Source organism: Eleutherodactylus coqui, chromosome 12 (assembly GCF_035609145.1).
Source record: "Eleutherodactylus coqui strain aEleCoq1 chromosome 12, aEleCoq1.hap1, whole genome shotgun sequence".
Classification (NCBI taxonomy): Eukaryota; Metazoa; Chordata; class Amphibia; order Anura; family Eleutherodactylidae; genus Eleutherodactylus; species Eleutherodactylus coqui.
This window is the reverse complement of record NC_089848.1, coordinates 16,087,353-16,110,594: the sequence shown is the minus strand read 5'-3', so window position 1 is coordinate 16,110,594 and position 23,242 is coordinate 16,087,353. Positions and strand designations below refer to the sequence as shown.

Sequence of the window (23,242 nt, the reverse complement as noted above, 5' to 3'; positions counted from 1 at the left end):
TCTCAGACTGCATTGCAGTTAAAATAATCTTTCTGGTCTTGTTTTAAAGATGTCTAGATATTTGTGCAAGACAGCTAGACTCTCTCATATGGTGCCAGAGAAAACTGAAAATGTACAGTTACAATATGTAGAGTGAAGAACTGGTGAGAAAGGCTGGATAACGACCAAAAATTCTATTTCTCGTGTACACACACGGCATCTTAGCCTGAAAAGTCATCTAAAGTGCACATATACTTTAATATTTTTAAAATGAAAAACTTTCTCCAATCTGAATCTCAAAGAAATCACTGCAATATTTAGTCGATGAAAATATTGTTTCAAAATACCCTGGAAACAAGCTCACTGATTTTCATTCGACAGCAGAAGTGATGGCAATATGGACATCATCTCCTTATAGCTCAATGGTACAAATCAGCTAGACCTATAGAAGCAGATGCCTCACAGCGCTACACAATCTACAACTCACCTCATCTATTTCCAAGGAGAAATAATCCTTTAACATTTCAGTTTTCTTTTGAAGGAACTGGACAATGTATTCGGCAAGTCCTTCTTTAGGGCCGTCTTCTTCTGTCCATCCACTTTCAGGACTATCCAATGCTAACATGGCCAAATCATATATTGGTGCGGACTCCTAAACAAATGTAAAATATATTGCAGCAAGTTGACTTGCAATGGTTGTGCACAAGTTGAGCTTTGGTCTGGGACGATTTAGTGGATCCTGCATTGAGCAGAAGGTTGGACCCGACAACCCTGGAGGGCCCTTCCAACTCTATTGGAGCCTTCCATCAGAGAAATATGTTGGGAGCATTTCCCAATGTGTGCTTCCGAAGTATGCCCCTGTGTGCTTATACAGTAGAATATGTTGCCACAGGCATCTGCATTAATTAAATATATCAAAGGCAAAACAACACATACCAGCAGCCTAGGAATATATTTGGTGTATGACTGCGATGTTTCTTGCAGCATATGCAGAGCTTGCATTGCAAATACAGTGTGAACTGAGTCTCAGAAACTAAACGCTATTCTATCAATCCTCTCTAGAAACATTTACTTTTCTTCTAGGAAGGCTAAATATCTCAATAGAAAACCAACCTGAAAAGGAATATAACAAAATAAACTAGCACAAATAATATCATTACTTACGGATAGTTTCATTATGCCAAAATTCCCAAAATCATAAATAAGTATTTGATAGAAGAGCTCTTGACTGTGGAGAGAAAATTCATATCAAATAGGACGAACAAGAACACTATCAGGCTCTTCACTCTGCGACTGCATTTACTGTATACGCTAGGAAAGCTTCCGATGTATAAAGTAAACTAATCTGTAAACCACCCCATTCACACAATGTAGGCCAACATGGCTTCAGTTTGGACAGTATCCATCAGGGCTCTCAGGATCTTTTGTACTTAGGCCGCCTGCACACGGGCGGAAATCCCGCGGCGGTATTTCCCGCGGGATTTCCGCCACTGAAAGTTTGCATAGGAGTGCATTACAATACGCACTCCTATGCAGACGGCCGCGCGAAATCTCGCGCGGCAAACAAACCGCGGCATGTCCTATTTTTGTGTGGGGCACGCACTCACCCGGCCGCCGGCTGCGCCGCAGCTGGCACATAAAAGAGTTGGGGCCGCCAGGCGCGGGTGAGTACGCGCTCGTCCCTGCAGGCTCTCGGGTCGGGTCCCGCGGCGAGAATTCTCGCTGCCGGATCCGACCCGCTCGTCTGCAGGCGGCCATAATTGTATGGAAGCAGACTGTGCTATACCCGTGAGAGTAGAGGGTATATCGTGCAGTATTCTTATTTACTTGTAAACCGTGGCCCTTGGGTGGCATTCATTAAACGTATAAGTCTGAGGCTTTCGTCTAGAAATGGTCTCAAGAGAACCCTCGGACACATAGAAGAGTCTTACTTTTATGTTCCACGCATACAGGTAATGTCTCCAAAGGTTTAACTACTTCTACAGATACACTGTTCTACCTTTACTTCAGAGGGAGTAGAACAGGATGCAAAGCATCAAACTAAAAGGGTTACTTAGTGTTTTTGCTACCTGCACAAGACTTCTGAAAGAACTTTCCATAGTAATCTAACACCGGGCTATCCCTCCTATTCACTACGTTAGGCTAGGGACATACTGACCATTCCGAAATGCTAAACATACCTTAACTTTGTGGTATTTAGGAGGTAGAGTTTTGTCTGATACTGAGCTAGCACCCACTGTGGGTTTACACAGCCCACAAAGCAGTGATTGCGTAGCATGTCCTGGAGGCCTGGAGAATAGAAGGAGGGCAAACACTTCAAAAAATAGCAGAACACTATATACCTGAATACACTGACATAAGACCTAATACAAAAGGTTTACAAATATTTTTAAAAAGCTCTAAAATAAAAAGTAAATATGATCAAAATTCAGACTGGTTATTATAAGTATGACATAAGTTAAAGGGGTTGTCTCATCAGAAACGACCCCTTTCAGAAAGCAGCCGTCATGTTAATCCAATAATGTTGCAGGTCCCACCTCTGGAATTGAGCTGCGATACCAGACAGATCCCCAAGAACAATGCACCCTTTCATTCTAAATAAAAAATAAGGATTTTGGTATAACTTACCTTAAAATCACTTTCTCGTTACGTTCATAGGGGGACACAGCACCCACCCATTTTGCAGTTACCATGTTTTCTTGTTGCAACTTTCGTTCTTTTGTGGTTGCATATGGCGTGAATATATGTACCCATGATATTTATGCTCCTTGCATATTGTTAAGTTATTGTTATGTTGTACTCCTACTAGGCTGCTCCTACTGCTTGCATATAAAACTCATTAGCATGGTGCCTGCAGCAGGGTTATAGCTATTAGGAAGAGTTAACACTTTGTGCTTAGTGTCACTGGCAGTAGCTATACCCAAGGTCTTGGCTGTGCCCCCCAAAGCACAGAGTGTTTAACTTTTCCTAATAGCTATACCCCTGCTGCAGGCACCACGCTAATGAGTTTTATAGGCAAGCAGTAGGAGCAGCCTAGTAGGAGTACAACATAACAATAACTTAACAATATGCAAGGAGCATAAAGGAGCGCGACAGGCCTCAATCACCGTCAGATGTATTGAAATGGTCACTTTGGATGCCGTAGATCCCCGACACCGTCCTTCCAGGACTACGAACAGAGAATCCACCCGCCAAAAATCCCAGGTTCTAGAAACATACGTCCGTAGGGCCTGTACTAGGTCTAGCCGATGCAAGGCACGTTCGCTTGGATGAGCTGGCGAAGGGCAAAACAATGGGAGTGTAATGTCCTTATTGAGGTGCAAAGAGGACACCACCTTTGGCAGGAACGAAGGGACTAGACGCAATACCACCTTGTGCTGATGGAAAGCAAGTTAGGTTCGAGGTTCGACAGACAACGCGGCCAGCTCTGAAAGACTGCGTATAGATGTGATTGTCAAGAGGAAGGCGACCTTCCAAGACAAAAGTCGTAACGGTACTTCTTTCAGTGGTTCAAATGGATGAGCCTGAAGAGCATCCAGGACGAGATTCAGATCCCAAGTACAGTGGTAAAGTGGAGCCGTGCGAGAGACTCCCTGAAGAAAAGTGCGGATTGCTGACTTGGCAGCTAGTGACCTCTGGTAGAGGATGGACAGGGCCAACACTTGACCTTTTAGGGAACTCAACTTCAGGCCCATGTCCAAGCCCGCTAGTAGGAAGGACAAGACATGGGCTAGAGAGAACCGCATTGGATGTAAATGACATTCCTTGCACCATATGAAAAACCGTTTCCAGACCCGATAGTAAGTTTTAGATGACGAGGGCTTTCTGGCCTTTATCATGGTTTGAATGATCGGCTCCGTAAACCCGCGCGCCCTTAGAACAACAGCTTCAACAGCCATGCCGTCAAAAGAAGTGGCTTTAAATTCGGGTGGAAGAGCGGGCCTTGTGAGAGTAAATCTTCTGGCTCCGGTAGTCGCCATGGGGCATCAACGAGCACATCTATGAGGTTCGCGTACCAAGCTCTCCGCGGCTAGTCCGGCGCTATGAGGATTACCGGACGACCCTCCATCCTGATCTTCTTGAGCACTCTCGGAATGAGCAGGAATGCAGGAAAAATGTACGGGAGCTGGAACTTCGACCACGGGATCACCAGTGCATCCACCGCCAGGGCCTGAGGATCCTGAGACATGGTCACGAAGGGTTGCATCTTGCAGCTGAACCTGGATGCCATCATGTCCACGTTGGGTTGCCCCCAATGGTGACATATTGCCCGGAACACCTCGCGATGCAACTCCCATTCTCCCGGGTAGACTGTTGCTCGGCTGAGGAAATCTAATCCAGTTCTCCACTCCTGGTATGTATACTGCCGAGATTGCTAGCAGATGCAGTTCAGCCCAGCTGAGTTTCCTTGATACCTCGTCCACAGTTTGTACGCTTCGAGTTCCTCCTTGGTGGTTGATGTACATGACCGCCGTTGCGTTGTCTGTTCGTACTCGAACCAGCTAACCCCTCAGCTGCTGGATAAAGTGTTGTAACGATTGAAAAAACGCCCGCAGCTCCAGGACATCGATTGACAGGCTGGCTTCCTACTGGGATCAGGTTCCCTGCGTATATAGGTTCCCTAGAGTCCCTCCCCAGCCTGACTCGCCACCGAGGCCCGCACCGCATGCACTTCCACACCAGCGGGAGCCCCTGATCTAATGGGGCCCACAGGAGGGGCATCCAGACAACCTGCAGAGGGCCGGGAAGGCCCAAAAAAACAGGGACTAAAGTAAGGAGGCCACGGCAGTCGCTTTTACACCAGCAGGAGTCCCTGGTGAGGTTAGGTCGGGATACAAGCAGAAGGCCCAGGGCCCGAAGAGATGGGAAAGATAGTACCAGAGAAGGGGAGAGAATAGGTTATACCTACCCAATGTATACTCACCCCTCTTAGCAGATGTAGTATAGACCTATCCCGGCCATCACGGCAATGTGTTTCCAGCAGTGTTCCCCATCGCACTCGCCGTCACGGAGGATTGGAGTTGCTCAAGGGTGAGGAACACTATAGCTGGAGGGCAATGATCTTTTGCACAAGGAATGATTAAGCAACCTTTTCTTCTTTGGGTCGGGCATAACAGCATGGCGGAGACATCGTACTGATCGACCTTCCCGCGCCTCCCCATATTCCCACACACAATGTCTTTTCCTGAAGACCTAGACTACACGTCTGCCTCCTGCAGACACTAAGCTAAAAACTGATGAGCGTGGTGCCTGCAGGAGGGGTATAGCTAGTAGGAGGAGTTAACACTTTTTTGTTTAGTGTTGTTGCAGTAGCTATACCCAAGGTCTTGGCTGTGTCCCCCACTGATACAGACGAGAAATCTGAATTTTCACATTGAAGCCTTCAACACTAGCGTTTTACATGCATGTGTAATCTGTTAGAAAACAAAGTGGACTACAAATGGACAGCATATGGACTCAGAAACAAAAAAAGATGTTTGCCATAAGCACACACCTATTAGCTGTTCTCGGCAAGGCAGAGTCAATGCACTGCCACAGGAGAATCTAAATCACAACTTTATATATGTGTCCAAAAGCATAAAGATATGAGTGGCAGCATAAATGATGCAATAAAATCTAGGTTTCTTTATTCTTCCATAACGATTAATAACTGCAACATTTCGACCGTATCATGTCTTTCAAGCTTGATAAGGTCATAAGGTCTCAAGCTGATACGGTCGAAATGTTGCTGTTAATAATCGTTATGGAAGAATAAAAGCATATGAACTCATATCACTCATTTGTACAATCCAAAGCAAAAAAAATAAATAAATTGTGGGACAACCAATTCAAAGGGCTTGTACAGGAATTGAGAAAACATGGCTGTCGCCCACACAGCCTGTGAGAAACCTGTACTAAAAGAGGTGAGTGCATCTCTACACTGGTAAAGGGGCATGGCCATGTAAAGAGGGTGTTGAAAAAAGCTACACTCCTCGTCCTGTTCAGCCCATGGCAAGCCTGACAGGAAGGCACAGTGTGGATTTAGGCCACGCCCACAGGCCTCCCATGTAGATGCATGCATCCCTCCTAGGACGGGTTTCTCACAGGCTGCACAAACAGCAAACATTTTGTTGAATTCCTGGACAACATCTTTAACAAATAGATTTGTGTTCATTACAACCTATATGGTAGAAACAGCAGAAACAGAAGCAAATTTTCCAAAAACAATGCATATAATGCGGATAGAATATTTCACCAATGCTGATGCACCAATGTTGATGCTGCACCTACGTTTGTGCCCTCTGTCTTCAATGTCTTTCTGTAAGCTCAACACACTGGATAACTTGATGATCCTCCTCCTCGGCGCAGCGGCTGCAGTCATTGTTCTGTCCATCTCAGAGTCATCCATTTCCACATCAGAGTCTGCTCGTGGCCTCTTTTTCCTACAGAAAACCAACAAGATCATTTCTACTAGAGAACAAAGCATAAAATACAACAATTTCATGGGCTTAAGTTAGTAAACGGCCCAAAATGTTATGTAGAAAGTTGTTTAGAATGATACGTAAACCAGATGATAACTCTGTTGTAATTGGTGAAGACGGCCGACAGGAGACATCACAAGAGGATTCATGGCAGATTTCTATTTACTGGCAGAAAGTTTTGAAAGGTCTACGAATAGAAGCAACAAACAAAAGGACCTAAAAGAAAGCAGTTTCTGTAGTATTACCTGGGCAGCACATTATCCAAAGACGTACTCGCTTCATTTTCTCCAACACTATCCTTGTGCATTTCAACTTCCAGAACAGAGTTCAGTAAATCAGAAGCATCTATTTCAAGATCACTTAACATTTCTGTAGTCCTGCATTCTGGATTGGCTTTATATTTTTGTTCTTCAACCTCCGAGAAGGCAGGTGCACTGACCAACTGCTGCTTTGGTATCGGCTGAAGAAAGGCATCTAGCTTCTGCTCTCTGGCATCTGTTCGCACCATTTGATGGGCATACACTTTATCACCAGATTTGTGAAATGCAGTTGATGTATTAGGAGCTGGCTTCACAACTTCACTAGCAGATATAGATGCTCCGGGCAGTAATGTCTATTTCAAAAGCAAAAAGAACAACAATTACCAACGCTAAATGGAAAAGAACAAGTAGCACGTGCATTAAAGTTTTTTTTGAGTTTTTAAAGAGTTTTCAATAAGTTCCACCTTGGGGATAGTTTTACAATTGTGAAAAGAAAAAAAAAAGTGCAATATAGAAACATATTGCAACAATCAGACATCTATATACAGGTGGTCCCCGACTTGCGAACAGGTTCCGTTCCGGGAGCCCGTTCGCAAGTCCGTTTTGTTCGCAAGTCGAACAAATGGTAGTATGGAGCGGGATCGCGGGTGGATCCCGCTCCATACAACGTCGGGTGCAGGCTGTTTCTTACAGCGGGCACCCGGCGGCAGCAGTTCCGACGAGCTGCGCCGCTTGTCCTAACTGTTAACACTTTAAATACCGCTCTGACAGCGGTATTTAAAGTGTTAACAGTTCTGACTAGCGGCGCGGCTCGTCGGAACTGCTGCCGCCGGGTGCCCGCTGTAAGAAACAGCCTGCACCCGACGTTCAGGGGGCCCGTACAGCGTCCCACGATGAGATCGCGGGACGCTGTGTGGTTGCTAGGCAGCCGGGGACCTCCTGAAAGGCCCCAGGGCTGCCTATGCAGAGTGCCCATCAAGCGCACGGCTCGATAGGCGCTCTGCATAGACAGCCCTAGTGCCCTTCAGGAGGTCCCCGGCTGCCCCGCAACCGCGATGTGACCGGACAGGCTTCTATCAGGCTTGATAGAAGCCTGTCCGGTCCCTGCACAGTATGATGTAATGCCATAGCATTACATCATACTGTGCTGTACAGATAGTTCGTATCTAGCGAAATTCGTAACTCGAATGTTCGCAAGTCGGGGACTATCTGTATATAAAATTGAATGTATGCGTGTGTGTCTGTGTGTGTGTCTGTGTGTCTGTGTGTGTGTCTGTGTGTGTGTCTGTGTGTGTGTCTGTGTGTCCTTTATGCGCTACTACATCATTCATCCGATTGCCATGAAACTTTGGGAAGTTGTTGAGTACACTCCTGGGAAGATTATAGGCATAGTATAACTATCCTATGATAAATTGCGCGCGTGCGAGCGTCGTCGACAGTTACGCCCCCCCCCCATGTAGATTGTTCGATTTCCATCATTGCCACTAATTCTCTCACTTCCCGATGTCGTAGAAACATGAAATTTGGCACGAGCATTGATTATGTCATAAATAGGAAAAGTTAATGGGTCCCAACTCGATTATTCAATTCTAAGCGCCAAAAAATTAGCGGCCAAATTTTACGTACGGAATCTTATTTTCTCACTTTCCAGTGTCATAGAAACTTGAAATTTGGCACGAGCATTGATTATGTCATAAATAGGAAAAGTTAATAGGTCCCAACTCGATTATTTCATTGTAAGCGCTAAACAATTAGCGGCCAAATTTTACGTACAGAATCTAATTCTCTTACTTCCGCTGTAATTTGGCACGGGCATTGATTATGTCATAAATAGGAAAAGTTAATGGGTCCATACTCGATTATTCAATTCTAAACGCAAAAGAATTAGCGTCCAAATTTTACGTACGGAATCTAATTCTCTCACTTCCTGATGTCATCTATATATATATATATATATATATATATATATATATATATATATATATATATATATATATATATATATATATATATATATATATATATATATATATATATATAAATGAATGACTGTCTGTTCTTTATGCATTACTACACCATTCATATAATCGCCATGAAACTTTGGGAAGTTGTTGAGTACACTCCTGGGAAGATTATAGGCATAGTACATCTATCCTACGATAGGTGGCACGCGTGCGAGCATCGTCGACAGTTATGCCCCCCAGACAAAGATCGTTTGATTTCCATCTCAAGCACGAAAGCAAAAGGCATTACGAGCAACGGGATGCGTGTTCAACTACAAAATGATGCATCCGCCGAACGTGTCGCAAGACAATTGCTGGATATTGAGAATCCTGAGGTAAAATGAAAGCTGTGCTGTAATTGGTTGCTATTTCTTATACTGCTGAGGTAACATGAAAGCTGTGCTATGATTGGTTGCTACTTCTTATACTGCTGAGGTAACATGAAAGCTGTGCTGTGATTGGTTGCTATATATTATACTGCTAAGGTAACATGAAAGCTGCGCTGTGATTGGTTGCTATATATTATACTGCAGAGGTAACATGAAAGCTGCGCTGTGATTGGTTGTTATATATTATAACACTGAGGTAACTTGAAAGCTGCGCTGTGATTGGTTGTTATCTAGCTATATAAAAAGGAATGTAAGTATGTATGTCTGTCTTCACAGCAACGCGCGACGGGTAAGCTAGTATCAATATAAAAAGAGAATTTGCCCTATAGCAACTGAACACATAAAAAAGGGGAAGAAAAGTAGAAACAGTTCGCAGGTAAACATTACACAACTCTGAAATAACCCAACAGCAACACTGCTGAATATAGTGTGTCAATATATTTCACTGGAATATCATCTCTGTGATTTTAATTTAGCGTGTCAATATAAGATTATAGCTATTGAAGAAAGGAAACGAGGGGCAACCGCATGACCTGAGATATACCGGAAACTCCGACAGGGAACCTACCGAAGCCCAGAAATCAGTAGAAGAGCATGACGGGGTGCGAGAACAACATCTTTAACATCCCGCAGTGGGCATCTAGAAGGGGAAGAAGAAAGAGGTGCAAGAGGTAGACAAGAAGGGTGAGGTGGAAGAAGAGAATAACCACCATCAGGAGAGAGAAATAAAGTAAAGAAAAGGGGAGAAAAGAAAGGGAAGGAAGCGAAAAGCTCCTCGCGGAGCACACAGCAGACAAGAGACCGAATGCCAGCCAGAGGCCTTAGGAACCCAACATACATATCCGCCTGCCAGGACAACTGTGCAGAAGTGAGGTAGTCAACCCATGGGGACCAAATCTTCCGCAAGATCTCCCTTCTGTCCAACAACATGGCCGTGAGCATTTTGTTTACCATATACTACGCACGCGCCTCCTAACTTCAGAGAAGTCTATAGTTTGTTTTACCGCTAGGAAAATAAAGAGAATAAGGGAATGAGAATGAGGTATAGAAGAGATTTTCTTCTGTAGTAAGGCCCTCCAATGGATCCTTAAAGGGGTTGTCCCACGCCGAAACGGGTTTTTTTTTTTTCAGTAGCCCCCCCGTTCGGCGCGAGACAAACCCGATGCAGACGTTTAAAAAAAGAAACGGATAGTACTTACCCGAATCCCCGCGCTCCGGTGACTTCTTACTTACCTTGTGAAGATGGCCGCCGGGATCTTCACCCTCGGTGGACCGCAGGTCTTCTGTGCGGTCCATTGCCGATTCCAGCCTCCTGATTGGCTGGAATCGGCACACGTGACGGGGCGGAGCTACGAGGAGCCGCTCTCCGGCACGAGCGGCCCCATTCAGAAGGGAGAAGACCGGACTGCGCAAGCGCGTCTAATCGGGCGATTAGACGCTGAAGATTAGACGGCACCATGCAGACGGGGACGCTAGCAACGGAAAAGGTAAGTGAATAACTTCTGTATGGCTCATAATTAATGCACAATGTACATTACAAAGTGCATTAATATGGCCATACAGAAGTGTATAACCCCACTATGTTTCGCGGGACAACCCCTTTAAACAAACTGCAACCAGTGAGAGTAAGAATAAGAAAATCTGTGTGATCCAACACCTGCACACATAAGGGCAGATCCACCAAACGTGGTACATGTCGAGTATATTTAATCACCTTATTTGTGTTTTCCAACTGCTGGGACCTCCAGAACACAACAAAAGTAGGACCTTACTGCTTCAATGTCCCAGATATATTCAGCCCAACTACAATATCCTGAGCAGTTCGGTTAACCCGTTACCATCTAAACACTAAGTGTACAGTGGGTAATCGCAGGTATATGGAGCTCACCTGGATGTCAGCTGCTAAGCCGCCGACAATTGGAGTTAGCCCTCATCATGGCTAACTGCTAAGATGCCGCTGTCAATGTGACGGCTAGCCAGAGAAGGGGTCCACCGCCAGCGTCGCATTGACCCCAGCCACAACAGTATCGGGGCTATTAAGCTCTGCGTATCAGAGGGCTAAAAGTGAAAATGTAAAAATAGGAGTTAAAAAAAAAAACCCAAACACCACCATTTCCTTTATTGATTTATCCATGGACCTTACCCTGGCTTCTGTGCCCCGCACCCGTCGCCAAAGCGGCAGACGCATGCGGAAAAGCCGCAGATTGGTCAGCGTAATTTAAACTCTCCCGGGTACCAAGCGTAGCCAAGAGTCTGGAGATTTCATAGGGGGCCTTGGTATTCTGTTCTTGGTCACGTGATCGCAGCTATCTAATGGATAAAAGCGATCACTTAAAAGTAAAAAAAAAAAAAAAAAAATTTCACCTCCACAGAACCGATCCATGAGTGGAGATGAAATTAGTTACCCAAGGCCTCCGGCGATGTCCACCGACAGGATCTTCATCTGCGGACCTTCCCCCGACTTCTCCAAATGCGCCCATCGCCAAAATGGTGGATGTAAGCGCAGAAGCTGGGGAGGACCCGGGAAATTTAAAATCTCTTTGCTCCTGGCTACTAAAGGTTGCTAAGAGCCTGGAGCAGTGACCGAGGGTCGCGGTGAGCTGTCCCCAGTTACGTGATCGTTAAAAAGAGTTGAAGTTTAATGGTTCTTTGGTTTTGGGCCCCGTTGTGCACACAGACATAAGATTAAGGCCACAAGGAGTATGTTTCTGAACACAAGACAAACGGGGATATCCATTTTGGGGAAAAGTCTTCATTCATATGTGTACTGAACAAAAAACACTGTTTTTAACCCCTTAATGACGCGGCCCCTTTTTTTTCTTCCATTTTTGTTTTTTCCTCCCCCCTTTAAAAAAAATCATAACTCCTTTATTTATCCATCGACGCAGCTGTATAAGGGCTTGTTTTTTGCAGGACGAGTTGTAGTTTTCAATGGTGCCATTTAAAGTACCATATAATGTACTGAAAAACTTTAAAAATTCTAAGTAGAGTAAAACTCCATTCCACCATCTTTCACTGCGTCTTGTTTCTACGGCGCACAAACTGCAACAAAAAATTCTATGGGTCAGTACGATTGCTACGATACCAAACTTGTACAGTTTTGTTTTTTTTACTATACTATTCTTTTTTTTTCAAAGGCATTTAATTTTTTTCACTTATTTTCTGCAGTCATCTTGTATGCGTAATAACTTAAATTTTTCCGTCTACGTAGTTCAGCGAGGGCTCCTTTTTTGTGGGATGTCCTGTAGTTTCCGTTAGTACTAATTCGGAATGCATACAACTTTTTGATTGCTTTTTATTGTGTTTTTTTCTGGGAGACAGGGTGACTGACGTTCACCGTGCGGGAAAAATAATGTGCTACTTTGATAGAGCGGACTTTTACGGACGCGGTGATACCAAATATATATTTTTATTTTATGATTTAGGTTTTTTAATTATAGATATGGCAAAGAGGGGTGATATAAACTTATATAGCTTTTTTTTTTTTTTTTTACAATTAAAAAGACCTTATTGATCTTTTTTTTTACTTTTCTTTTAAGTCCCCTGGGAGACTACAATATGCGATGCTTTGATCGCTTCTGCAGTATGCCGTAATGCTGCAGCATTACGGCATACTCCAATTTGAGGGATGGCTTGATAGACAGTCTCCTAAGGCAGCCCTGGGGCCTTTCAGAAGGCCCCTGGCTTCCATGACACCTGCAGGGCTTCTCCGATCTCACCGCGGGGGGGCCGTACGGAACCCCCGAACATAGATTGGGGGATTTAAATACTGCTGTCAGGATGGACAGCAGCATTCAAAGGGTTAATAGCTATTGCCCGCGGGTTTCAGCTGTAGTAAACAGCTGACGCCAGCGCTGTATGAAGAGAGGTCGCCCCGCGAACTCTATTCATACATACCTCGACGCTCCAGGACGTAAATGTACGTTCTGGAGCGGGAAGGGGTTAAGATGACACAATTGCGAAAAAAACTAAAATTGTTATTTTTTCCTTCTGCTTTGCTTAGATTAATTAAAAAACGGTGGGGTCAAAATTTACAGTACACCCCTAGATGAATTTGCTAAGGGATCTAGTGTTCAAATTGGGGTCATTTGTGGGGGTTTTCCATAGTTTTGGCTGCTCAAAGGCTCTACAAGTGTGCAATGGAGCCTAAAACACCTTCAAGCAAAATGTCTGTTCTGTAAGCCATCGGCTGCTCCTTTCAGTTAGGGCCCCGTTGTGCATAAGATTAGGGCCACAATGGGTATGTTTCTGAACACAGGACAAACAGGGGTATCCATTTTGGGGTGTAAATCCTCATTTTCGTGTGCACTATAGAAAAAAAAACAATCTGTCTTTAAAATGACATTTGCAAAAATATGAAATTTTATTTTTTTCTTCTCTCAATTGCCTCTTAACTCCTGAAAAATACTCCTGACCCCCCTCAGTGAATATATTAAGGGATGTAGTTTTTAAAATTGGGTCATGTGTGGAGGTATCTATCATTCTGACACCTATGAGCCTTTGCCATCTCGGCTTGGTGTAGGAAAACAAAATGTTCCTCAAAATATTAATAATCAATGTTAAATTTTTACGTCTCCTAAATGGTTAAAAAAAAACACTAAAGTTTTTCAAAAATTTTGCTCCTGAAGATTTTGGATCTCTTCACTGCCTGAAAGACCTTTTGATTTGTCTGCAAATTTGCATGTGTTTCAGCAAGTGTCTACACACACTGCCCATGAGCACGCACACTGCGGACACATAAGCAGCGCTAGGTTTTATTATCATAGAATGGTAGAGTTGGAAGGGACCTCAGCGCAGGATTCACTAAATGCATCCCAGACAGATATTTGTCCAGCCTGTTTGAACACTTCCATTGAAGGAGAACTCACCACCTCCTGTGGTAACCTGTTCCACTTATTGGTCACCCTCACTGTCAGAAAGTTTTTACTAATATGTAATTTGTGTCTCCTCCCTTTCAGTTTCATCCCATTGCTTCTAGTCTTTCCTTGAGCAGATCAGAATAGGGCTGATTCCTCTGCACTGTGACAGCCCTTCAGATATTTGTAGACCGCTATTAAGTCTCCTCTCAGCCTTCTTTTTTGCAAGCGAAACATTCCCAGATCCTTTAACTGTTAAATACCATTCTGTTAGTCGCCGCACACCATTCAAGTTTTTCTAGATCTTGCTGAATCCTCTCTCTCTCTTCCCTAGTGTTAGCTATCCCTCCTACCTTTGTGTCATCAGCAGATTTGATCAGTTTCCCATCAATTCCCTCATCCAGATCATTTATAAAACTGTTGAACAACACTGGGCCTTGTGCTACCCCACTTGATACATTCTTCCACCTGGATGTGCAGCCATTTATGACCACTCTTTGAGTACGATCACTTAGCCAGTTGTGAATCCACCTAACAGTTGCCTTGTCAATCCCATATTTGGTAATTTTTTCAATAAGTATGGTATGAGATACTTTGTCAAATGCTTTACTAAAGTCAAGAAAAACTATATCCACCGCATTACCCTACTCAACCCATCAGGGATTCTGTCATAGAAGGAAATTAGATTCGTCTGGCATGACTTGTTTGTTACAAACCTATGCTGGCTCTAGTTAATTGCTCCATTTTTATCCAAGTTCATACATGCTGTTTAATAATTTGTTCAAAGATCTTTCCCGGTATAGAAGTCAGGCTCACAGACTTGTAGTTTTCTGGATTTTTTGAAGATAGGTACAACATTTGCCCTTTTCCAATCTTTTTGTGCGGATACAGCCTTATAGTGATATTTTATGTATTATGTAAATTTTTAGAAAGTGTGTGTGGTGCAATAGGAGAAAATAATAACACTAATCCATCCGTTGTTTTTTGGGTTTCGTTTTTTTAGTGTTTACTGCGCAATAAAAATGACATAACTTTCTTCTGTGGGTAAGATCAGAGCAACACCACATTCATGGACTTTGTTATGTTCTACTACAGTTACAAAATAACTAACGTAATACAAGTTTGCTTTGTGTTGGCGCACTCTGAAACCAATAACTTTATATTCCTCTACTGAAAAGAGCTCCGGAGTCTAGATTTTTGCAGGGTGAGTTGTGATTTTTAAGCTGGCACCATTTGGGGTATGTAGGACTTTTTGATCGTCTTTCATTTCTTTTCTTTTTTTTGTGAGACTGTATTCAAAAAATTAGCAAATTTGACTTTTTAAAGTTGAAATAAATAACTTCATACCTTTTGTTAGGAATGTGGCGATACTAATTTTGTGGGGCTTTTTAAATTTTTTTCATATAATAAGGGGAGAGGATTTTTTCTTTTGTTTAAAGGGGTTGTCCCGCGCCGAAACGGGTTTTTTTTTTTTCAATAACGGGGGGGTTCGGCGCGAGACAAACCCGATGCAGGGGTTTAAAAAAAACAAAACGGATAGTACTTACCCGAATCCCCGCGCTCCGGTGACTTCTTACTTACCTTGCGAAGATGGCCGCCGGGATCTTCACCCACGGTGGACCGCAGGTCTTCTCCCATGGTGCACCGTGGGCTCTGTGCGTTCCATTGCAGATTCCAGCCTCCTGATTGGCTGGAATCGGCACACGTGACGGGGCGGAGCTACGAGGAGCAGCTCTCCGGCACGAGCGGCCCCATTCAGAAGGGAGAAGACCGGACTGCGCAAGCGCGTCTAATCGGGCGATTAGACGCTGAAATTAGACGGCACCATGGAGACGAGGACGCTAGCAACGGAACAGGTAAGTGAATAACTTCTGTATGGCTCATATATAATGCACGATGTACATTACAAAGTGCATTAATATGGCCATACAGAAGTGTATAACCCCACTTGCTTTCGCGGGACAACCCCTTTAAGTGCCATTGTCGCTATGGAGCATGGACTCTAACAGATTAAACTCTGATCTCTGTAGGCAGTGTCAGCAGTGTAAATGCCGATTTAGACAATTATTTTCGCTCAAAAATCGCTCAGAGCCATCTTTTGAGCGATAATCGTTGTGTCTAACTGCATTGACATTGTGCAGTTTTCATTATGCCGTCGCTGATCTTTTAGCATGCTGAAAGATCAGCAATCAGTTATCAGGAATTCACAGCAGGATACAGCTGATACCATTGTTCCAGCTGTATCCCGCTCCCTGAAGACAGGCTGGGTATGAAGACCAGCTGCGTTCTTCATAGCCCGCTCGGCTGTATAACAGCCGGGCGCTCCGTGCAGAAAACAGCTGGATGCAGAAGACGAGCGGGGCCTTCTGCATCCGCCGCTCGGAGCGCAAGGTGATTGCTCAACGTTTGAGCGACCAGCTTGCACTGTAAAGCACACAATGGTTATCGCTCAAAAGAGTTTTTTGAGCATTAATCGTTGTGTCTAAACCAGCCTTAAAACCAGATCAATAAAGTTTTATTAAGTGTAAAAAAATAAAATAAAAGTTTAAAATCACCCCCCTTTTGCCATATCTATAAAAAAAAAAAACTAAAATCATAAAAGAAAAATACATATTTGGTATCACCTTGTCCGTAAAAGTCCGATCTATCGAAGTAGTGCATTATTTACCCCGCATGGTGAACGTCATCCGGATAAAAAAAAATAAAGAACGGCAGAAATGCACTTTCAGTCACACTGCCTCCCACAAAAAATGAGCCCTCGCACAACTACGTCGACGGAAAAATAAAAAAAGTTATTGCGCACAGAAGATGGCGGCAGAAAATAATTTAAATATAAATTTATGTCTTTGAAAAAAAAACAAAAAACAAAAAACTATGGAAGTTTGGTATTGTAGCAATCATACTGACCCATAGAAAAAAGTTATCATGTCATCTTTGTTGCAGTTTGTGCGCCGTAGAAACAAGATGCACTGAAAGATGGCGGAATGTTTTGTTTTCATTTCACTCCACTTAGAATTTAAAAGTTTTCCAGTACGTTAAAAAGTACCATTAAAAAATACAATTTGTCCCGCAAAAAACAAGCCTTCATACAGCGACATCAATGGATAAATAAAGGAGTTACGATTTTATAAAAGGGGGGAGGAAAGAACTAAAATGTAAAAAAAAGGGGCCGCGTCATTAAGGGGTTAAGGAAGTTCAGTTAGGTCGCATGGCGGGGCCTCTTAGCTCCCCACCATTCACAGATTTGGTGGGGTCACCGATTGGTGTAGTTCTGAAAAAGGAGCCAAATAAATTTAGATTAATACACCACTTGTCGTATTCAAAAGGAGAGTCAGTCAATGACAGTATAGATCCAGAAATTTGTTCTGTGGTTAATACTTTATTTGACGCTGAAGTTAATTGGGTGCGAAAGGGGGCTATGTTGGCGAAAGTGGACATCGAGTCGGCTTTTCGTTTATTACTGGTATCGCCCGAAAGTATTCGGTCGTTATGGGGTACGGAGTTATTTTGTGTTTACCTATGGGCTTCTCTATTTCATGCACTTATTTTGAAACGTTCAGCTAATTTTTGGAGTGGGTAATGAGGGACGCCACTGGTCTTAGGTCAGTCATTCATTCATTACCTGGATGATTACCTGTGTATTAGGTCAGCGAGGTTGCAATTTGCACGACATTGTTGGGGTCGGTACAATGGGTGTCTCAGGTTTTGGGGTGCCTTTGGCGCCAGAAAAAATGAGGGGCTCACAACTTGTTTGAAATTTTTAGGCATTACCACTGACACGGTTGCAATGGAGTACAGGTTACCCGAGGACAAATTGGTGGATTTAAAGGCGGAAGTGAATAGAGCAAGGGTAGTGAACAAGGTTACTTTGAGAGAGTTGCAGTCTTTATTGGGCAAGCTTAATTTTGCTTGCCGGATAATGCTGATGGGGCGAATATTTTGCAGGAGGTTAGCAGTGGCTAAGGCTGGAGTACGTTTATCCCACCACTTTATTCGCCTGGGAAAAGGTTATAAAAAGGATTTGGCGGTGTGGACAGCATTTTTGGAGAGACACAATGGAAGGTTGGTAATGATGGGTGAGGCAGTAGACAATTATGACTGGGAATTGTTTACCGATTCGGCAGGGAGTGCTGGTTTTGGAGCCTATTTTCAAGGTCGGTGTGAGAGAGAAATACATGTGTATGTAGGTAGAAAATACAGATATGTATATGTATATACACGTTATAGGTCTTTCTTTTTATATGTATACTAACTCTATGCAAAAACTTAACCCTTTGCAATCCAATTTTGGATTCAGGGTTTCCTAGGTAGTTTTCTCTTTCTGCCATTAAACAATGGTGCCAAATGCTGGCTAGAGCAAGTACTGCAGTATGGGACATGCTGGAGAGGCCCCCCCCCGACAACAGAGCAGCCAGTAATCTACAGTAAGAATACCCTGCCAGACATCTTCCGACATCAAAGCTGTACAACCTTCAATCAGAATGTCTTTAGACGTCAGACAGTGGATTGGAAAGGGTTAATATGGACCTTAATGGAGCTTGAATAGATATTATGCTAAAAGCTTTGCAAGGCAGAGAAAGGTGAAGGTGAAGGAGAACCGGATACGAAGACCGCGTGCTTGGCGTTTTTTCCAGAAAATGCCTTATCTAGATAGAGACTGTTTAACTACGTATATCACTAACACTGCCTCAGGCGGAACTGCGGACATCACATATATGGTTATGCGGTGGATTTGAGCCAATAAGACAGTTACACACTTCTAATGACATGATAAGGGGTATAAAGCCTCATGTAATCTATAATAAAGTGCACAGTTACTCCACGTGTGAGGAACTATACCAGACCTCAGTGTGGTGTTTTTTCTTTACCGCTGGCAACGGGGCATTGGGGTGGGCTGACTGATGCTGTAAGCGGTGTTACCCTGACAGGTGGTGCGCAGGTTGTTGGCCAACAGAATGGCGTTTGTCGGGTTTTGTAAAACAACGGGTGCTGCTGGAACTGTTTCCCATCATAGTGGCTGTGGCGCTATGGGGTGACAATTTTAGGGACAGAAAAGTGCGTTTTCATTGTGACAACATGGGGGTGGGTGACGGCAATTAATTTGTCTGCTTCATCCCCTCCAGAAGTGGCCTTATTGCGCCATCTGGTACAGGAAGAGTTGTCCTTGAACATGTGGATAGTGGAGGTGCATGTGCCGGGGGTCAACAACTCAATCGCGGATGCACTTTCTCGTTTCCAGTGGGAGCGATTTCGGTTGTTGGTACCAGGAGCAGAGGAGGAGGGGAGGACATGTCCGGGACATATCTGGAGCGTGGTCAGCAAGCAGTGGGACACTTCATAGGAGCATCACTGGCTCGTGGTACATGGGCTGCTTACGAGGCAGCGTGGTTAGAATGGGAAGCGTGGCTAAGGCAGTATGGGAATATTAGCACTGATGAAGTAGGGGCGTTGTAAGGCTGGTTAGGGGAAGGATCTAAAAAAGGCTTGTCGGTGGCAAGGGTTAATAAGTTTATGGGGGGCTTGCTTTTGGCGCGAAGTTACGGGGAATGAGTCACATAACGAAGAATTTTTTAGTAAGGCAGGCACTGAAAAGTTTTAGGAGGGGAAGAGGGAGTGTAGATACACAGCAGCCAGCATCCTTTGTTATGTTAGAAAAAAAATGGGAAAAGTTTTGGAGGAGGCGTGTGACAATTTTCAGAGTTCATTGCTTAAGGCGGCTTTTTCGTTAGCATTTTTTGGGGCTCTTTGAGTGGGCGAACTGGTTTCGCCCAGTAAGAAGATGGGGGATTGGGGTTCAAGCAGAGGATTGATGTGTGGTTGGAAAATTTTATTCGCCGTTTTTTTTGCCTTCCTCTGGATCAACACAGGAGGATAGACAGGCTGGACTAGATGGACATTGTCTTCATTCAGCCTAACGAACTATGTTACTATGTTCCAAGACGGATCAGGAAGGAAAAGGTCGACGGCTACTGGTGGGAGAAGTGTGAGGAGGTAGCATGTGTCCAGTAAAATGTTGGAGGGAGTATAGTGTTTTGTCAGGGGTGAGGCCTTTTTTTACGACAGACAGGTTTTCCTTGTCAAGATTTCAGTTCTTGGCTGTTTTTAAGAGAATGGTGGTTAAACTGGGCATGGATAGTGCTGGTTTTGCGCCACATTCGTTTAGGCTTGGTCCTTGTATGTAATTTGGGCCATTCTTATTTTTATTAGGGGGGGGAGCTATGGTTAGGCCAGACAGGAGACAATTGAGGTTTGGTAGGAATACAGCGGTGATCCGGTGGATTGGTGTCAGGGGTATAGCGTGGTATAGAGTTCTACAGGACGTTCAGCACCTAGTTAGCTTGCACAAGGCGCCTGATATTTTGGTGCTGCATGTTGGGGGAAGTGACTTGGGGAGGAGACCTTTCAGGGATTTATCCAGGGCCATACGGTATGATATGTTACATCTACTGACGTTGTACCGCGGGTTGATATTGGTCTGGTCAGAAATAGTCCCAAGGAAAATCTGGCGGTATGCGCAGTCTTTGAAGGGGATTGATAAGGCCAGGCTAAAGCTTAGCCGGGAGGTGTCCCGTTTTGTGGGAAGTAATGGGGGAGTGGCATTGCGCCATATACATATGGAATTGGGGCCTGGGAATTATTGGAGGAGTGATAGATGCACCTCAATGAAATTGGCACAGACTTGTTGGGGGTGCAGAAGGTGGTCATGCCATGCTTGCTGTGGTGTTTACAAGGGGGGTCCTTGGAGTCAGCAGAAATGTGGGGTGCGGGGGAAGGCAGGGGCTGGATAGCTACCTTTTCCCCCGTTCATGAAATGTTGGCAAGTCTGTTGCCTCTCGGCTCTGTCAGGCCGCAGTCCCTGCAGAAACGTTGGGTCTAGCCTCAGAACGGCCAGTGAGTCTCTGAGTCGGGAGGTAGGAGACTAGGGTCAACCGGGTGTGTTTGGTCCTCCCGAGTTAGTTGTCTTGCGGGGGGAGGTGTTAGTTAGGAAAAATTTAGGTCTCCCGAGTCGGTTGATGTGCGGCGGGAGGCAGTACAAAAATTGTTTCCTGTGTGAGGCGACAGTTGGTTGGGGCTCCAAGTACTTCCCTTTCATTCATGGGTTGTTACAAGATGTTTTTTTTACAAAATTGTTACATTTTATAATAAATGGCTGATGTGGCCAATTTAGCCAAAGCTAGAAGTTGTTGCGTGTTTAATGGGTTTTAGGAGAAGGGAGGTTGGGTTAGGTCACAGTAGGTCGGATCCATTATACTCAGGGCAGGACTTGTGGTGTGAGCGGCTGTACCCCTCCAGTACCTGTGTGAAGTACATCCTGGAAGAGTTGGATCCCAGCAGTTTGCTCTCGATGTGCTGCTGAACTCTTTCAATGATATTTTCTTCATGTAGGAAGTGGACTTCATGCTTTGTGGGATGAACGTTCACATCAACATTCTGGGGAGCGATCTCCAAGCTGTAAACGGCATTAAACAATCAGCACCAACTTAGGTAAAATGGCAGATATGGACAAGTCTGGCTCGGTTGTCTATTGCGGAGGTCATGGAGCACGAGTGACCATATTCTCTCCTAGAAGCACTAAATTATAGCAGCCAACATACAACATTCATCAGTGTATTACTGTTCATACTGGGCCATGCGTTACAGGGATTGTCTGCTTCCTGAACAACATTCCTCAATAGATGTAACTGCAACAGAGCTGTAACTCCTCTGCATTCCCCCGCTGTAGCTCTGCTGGTGTTTATTGTGGCAGATGATGTCACTGGAAGTCAGGTGACTGCCGCAGCCAATCAGTGTCTGCAGCATCACAGTTCTGAACTCCTGGCATCATGGAATGGATGTGAGCGCTGATGCCACAAGAATGGGCGCTGACGCTGCAGCGGTCACCTGACTTTCGGTGGAATCATCTGCCATAATGGGGAAATTGGACACTACAGTGTATTACAGCTATCAGGGGAATGTGTCCAGTAACTGGAAACCCGTTCAAGGGTTAAAATCCAGTGTGGTGTGAACGACAACTTAGTTCAGAATCACACAAGCAATATAATACTTTAGAAAAAAGAATTAAAAGCTGGGGTTGAGGCTTTTCCAAAATACACAAATCAGCTGGATATATTTTAAAATTTACAATAGTTTACGAAGTGAAACCCTCAGCCTATCACCGGTCCTGCAAACATGATGTGCCAATCTTCATGATTTTAGACAAAATTTCACACCACATTTTTCATCCTCGTAAAACATTTTTTGCTTAAAGGGGTTGTCCCGCGAAACAAAGTGGGGTTCAGCACTTCTGTATGGCCATATTAATGCACTTTGTAATGTACATTGTGCATTAATTATGAGCCATACAGAAGTTATTCACTTACCTGTTCCGTTGCTAGCATCCTCATCTCCATGGTGCCGTCTAATTTTCAGCGTCTAATCGCCCGATTAGACGCGCTTGCGCAGTCCGGTCTTCTTATTTTCTGAATGGGGCCGCTCGTGCCGGAGAGCGGCTCCTCGTAGCTCCGCCCCATCACGTGCCGATTCCAGCCAATCAGGAGGCTGGAATCGGCAATGGACCGCACAGAAGACCTGCGGTCCACCGAGGGTGAAGATCCCAGCGGCCATCTTCGCAAGGTAAGTAAGAAGTCACCGGAGCGCGGGGATTCAGGTCAGCACTATCCGTTTTTTGTTTTTTTTTTAACCCCTGCATCGGGTTTGTCTCGCGCCGAACGGGGGGGGGGGCTATTGAAAATAAAAAAAAACCCCGTTTCGGCGCGGGACAACCCCTTTAAACAAATTCACCATTAAAAACAGAACAGAAAACCGACGCGAGACGTTTGTTTCCGTTCAAGAAAAGGATCTTGATTTTTTTCTTTAACCTGTTCCAGGACGTACACTTACATCATGGAGCATCCGGGTTTGTATGAAGAGAGATCACGGGGCAATAGCTGCAATCAGCCGCGTGGCCGATCGGCACTATTAAAGGGGTTGTCTCGCGGCAAACATCAAAATTTTACATTACCCCATTCCCCCTGTCACCCCCCTGGTATAAAATAGCAATTTAAAGCGGTTTTTAAGCCGCTTGCTACTCAGCGATCCGACGAAATGTGAGGTTTAAAAAATCTTCTGCCTAAGATGGCCGCCGGTCCTTTCCCAGGGATGCACTGCTGTTTTCTCCCATGGTGCACCGCGGGTCTTCTCCCATGGTGCACCATGTGCTCTGTGCGTTCCATTGCCGATTCCAGCCTCCTGATTGGCTGGAATCGGCACACGTGACGGGGCAGAGCTACGCGATGACGCGTAGAAGGGGGCGGA

General features: G+C 44.5%; 1 protein-coding gene across 5 annotated transcripts in view; it reads right to left on the bottom strand.

The window, feature by feature from the left end:
• Positions 1–23,242, bottom strand: part of MLH1 (mutL homolog 1) — an 83,703-nt gene that overhangs the window by 29,396 nt on the left and 31,065 nt on the right. For 4 of the 5 annotated variants that reach the window (XM_066584868.1, XM_066584869.1, XM_066584871.1 and 1 more), the window contains exons 6-11: positions 21,245–21,398; positions 6,686–7,053; positions 6,250–6,401; positions 2,160–2,268; positions 1,144–1,207; positions 467–631 (exon numbers count right to left, since the gene is read on the bottom strand). In XM_066584868.1, the coding sequence (XP_066440965.1) occupies positions 467–631; positions 1,144–1,207; positions 2,160–2,268; positions 6,250–6,401; positions 6,686–7,053; positions 21,245–21,398 (1,012 nt within the window). The remainder of the gene's footprint in view (positions 1–466; positions 632–1,143; positions 1,208–2,159; positions 2,269–6,249; positions 6,402–6,685; positions 7,054–21,244; positions 21,399–23,242) is intronic. The other variant, XM_066584870.1, reaches the window with a different exon arrangement.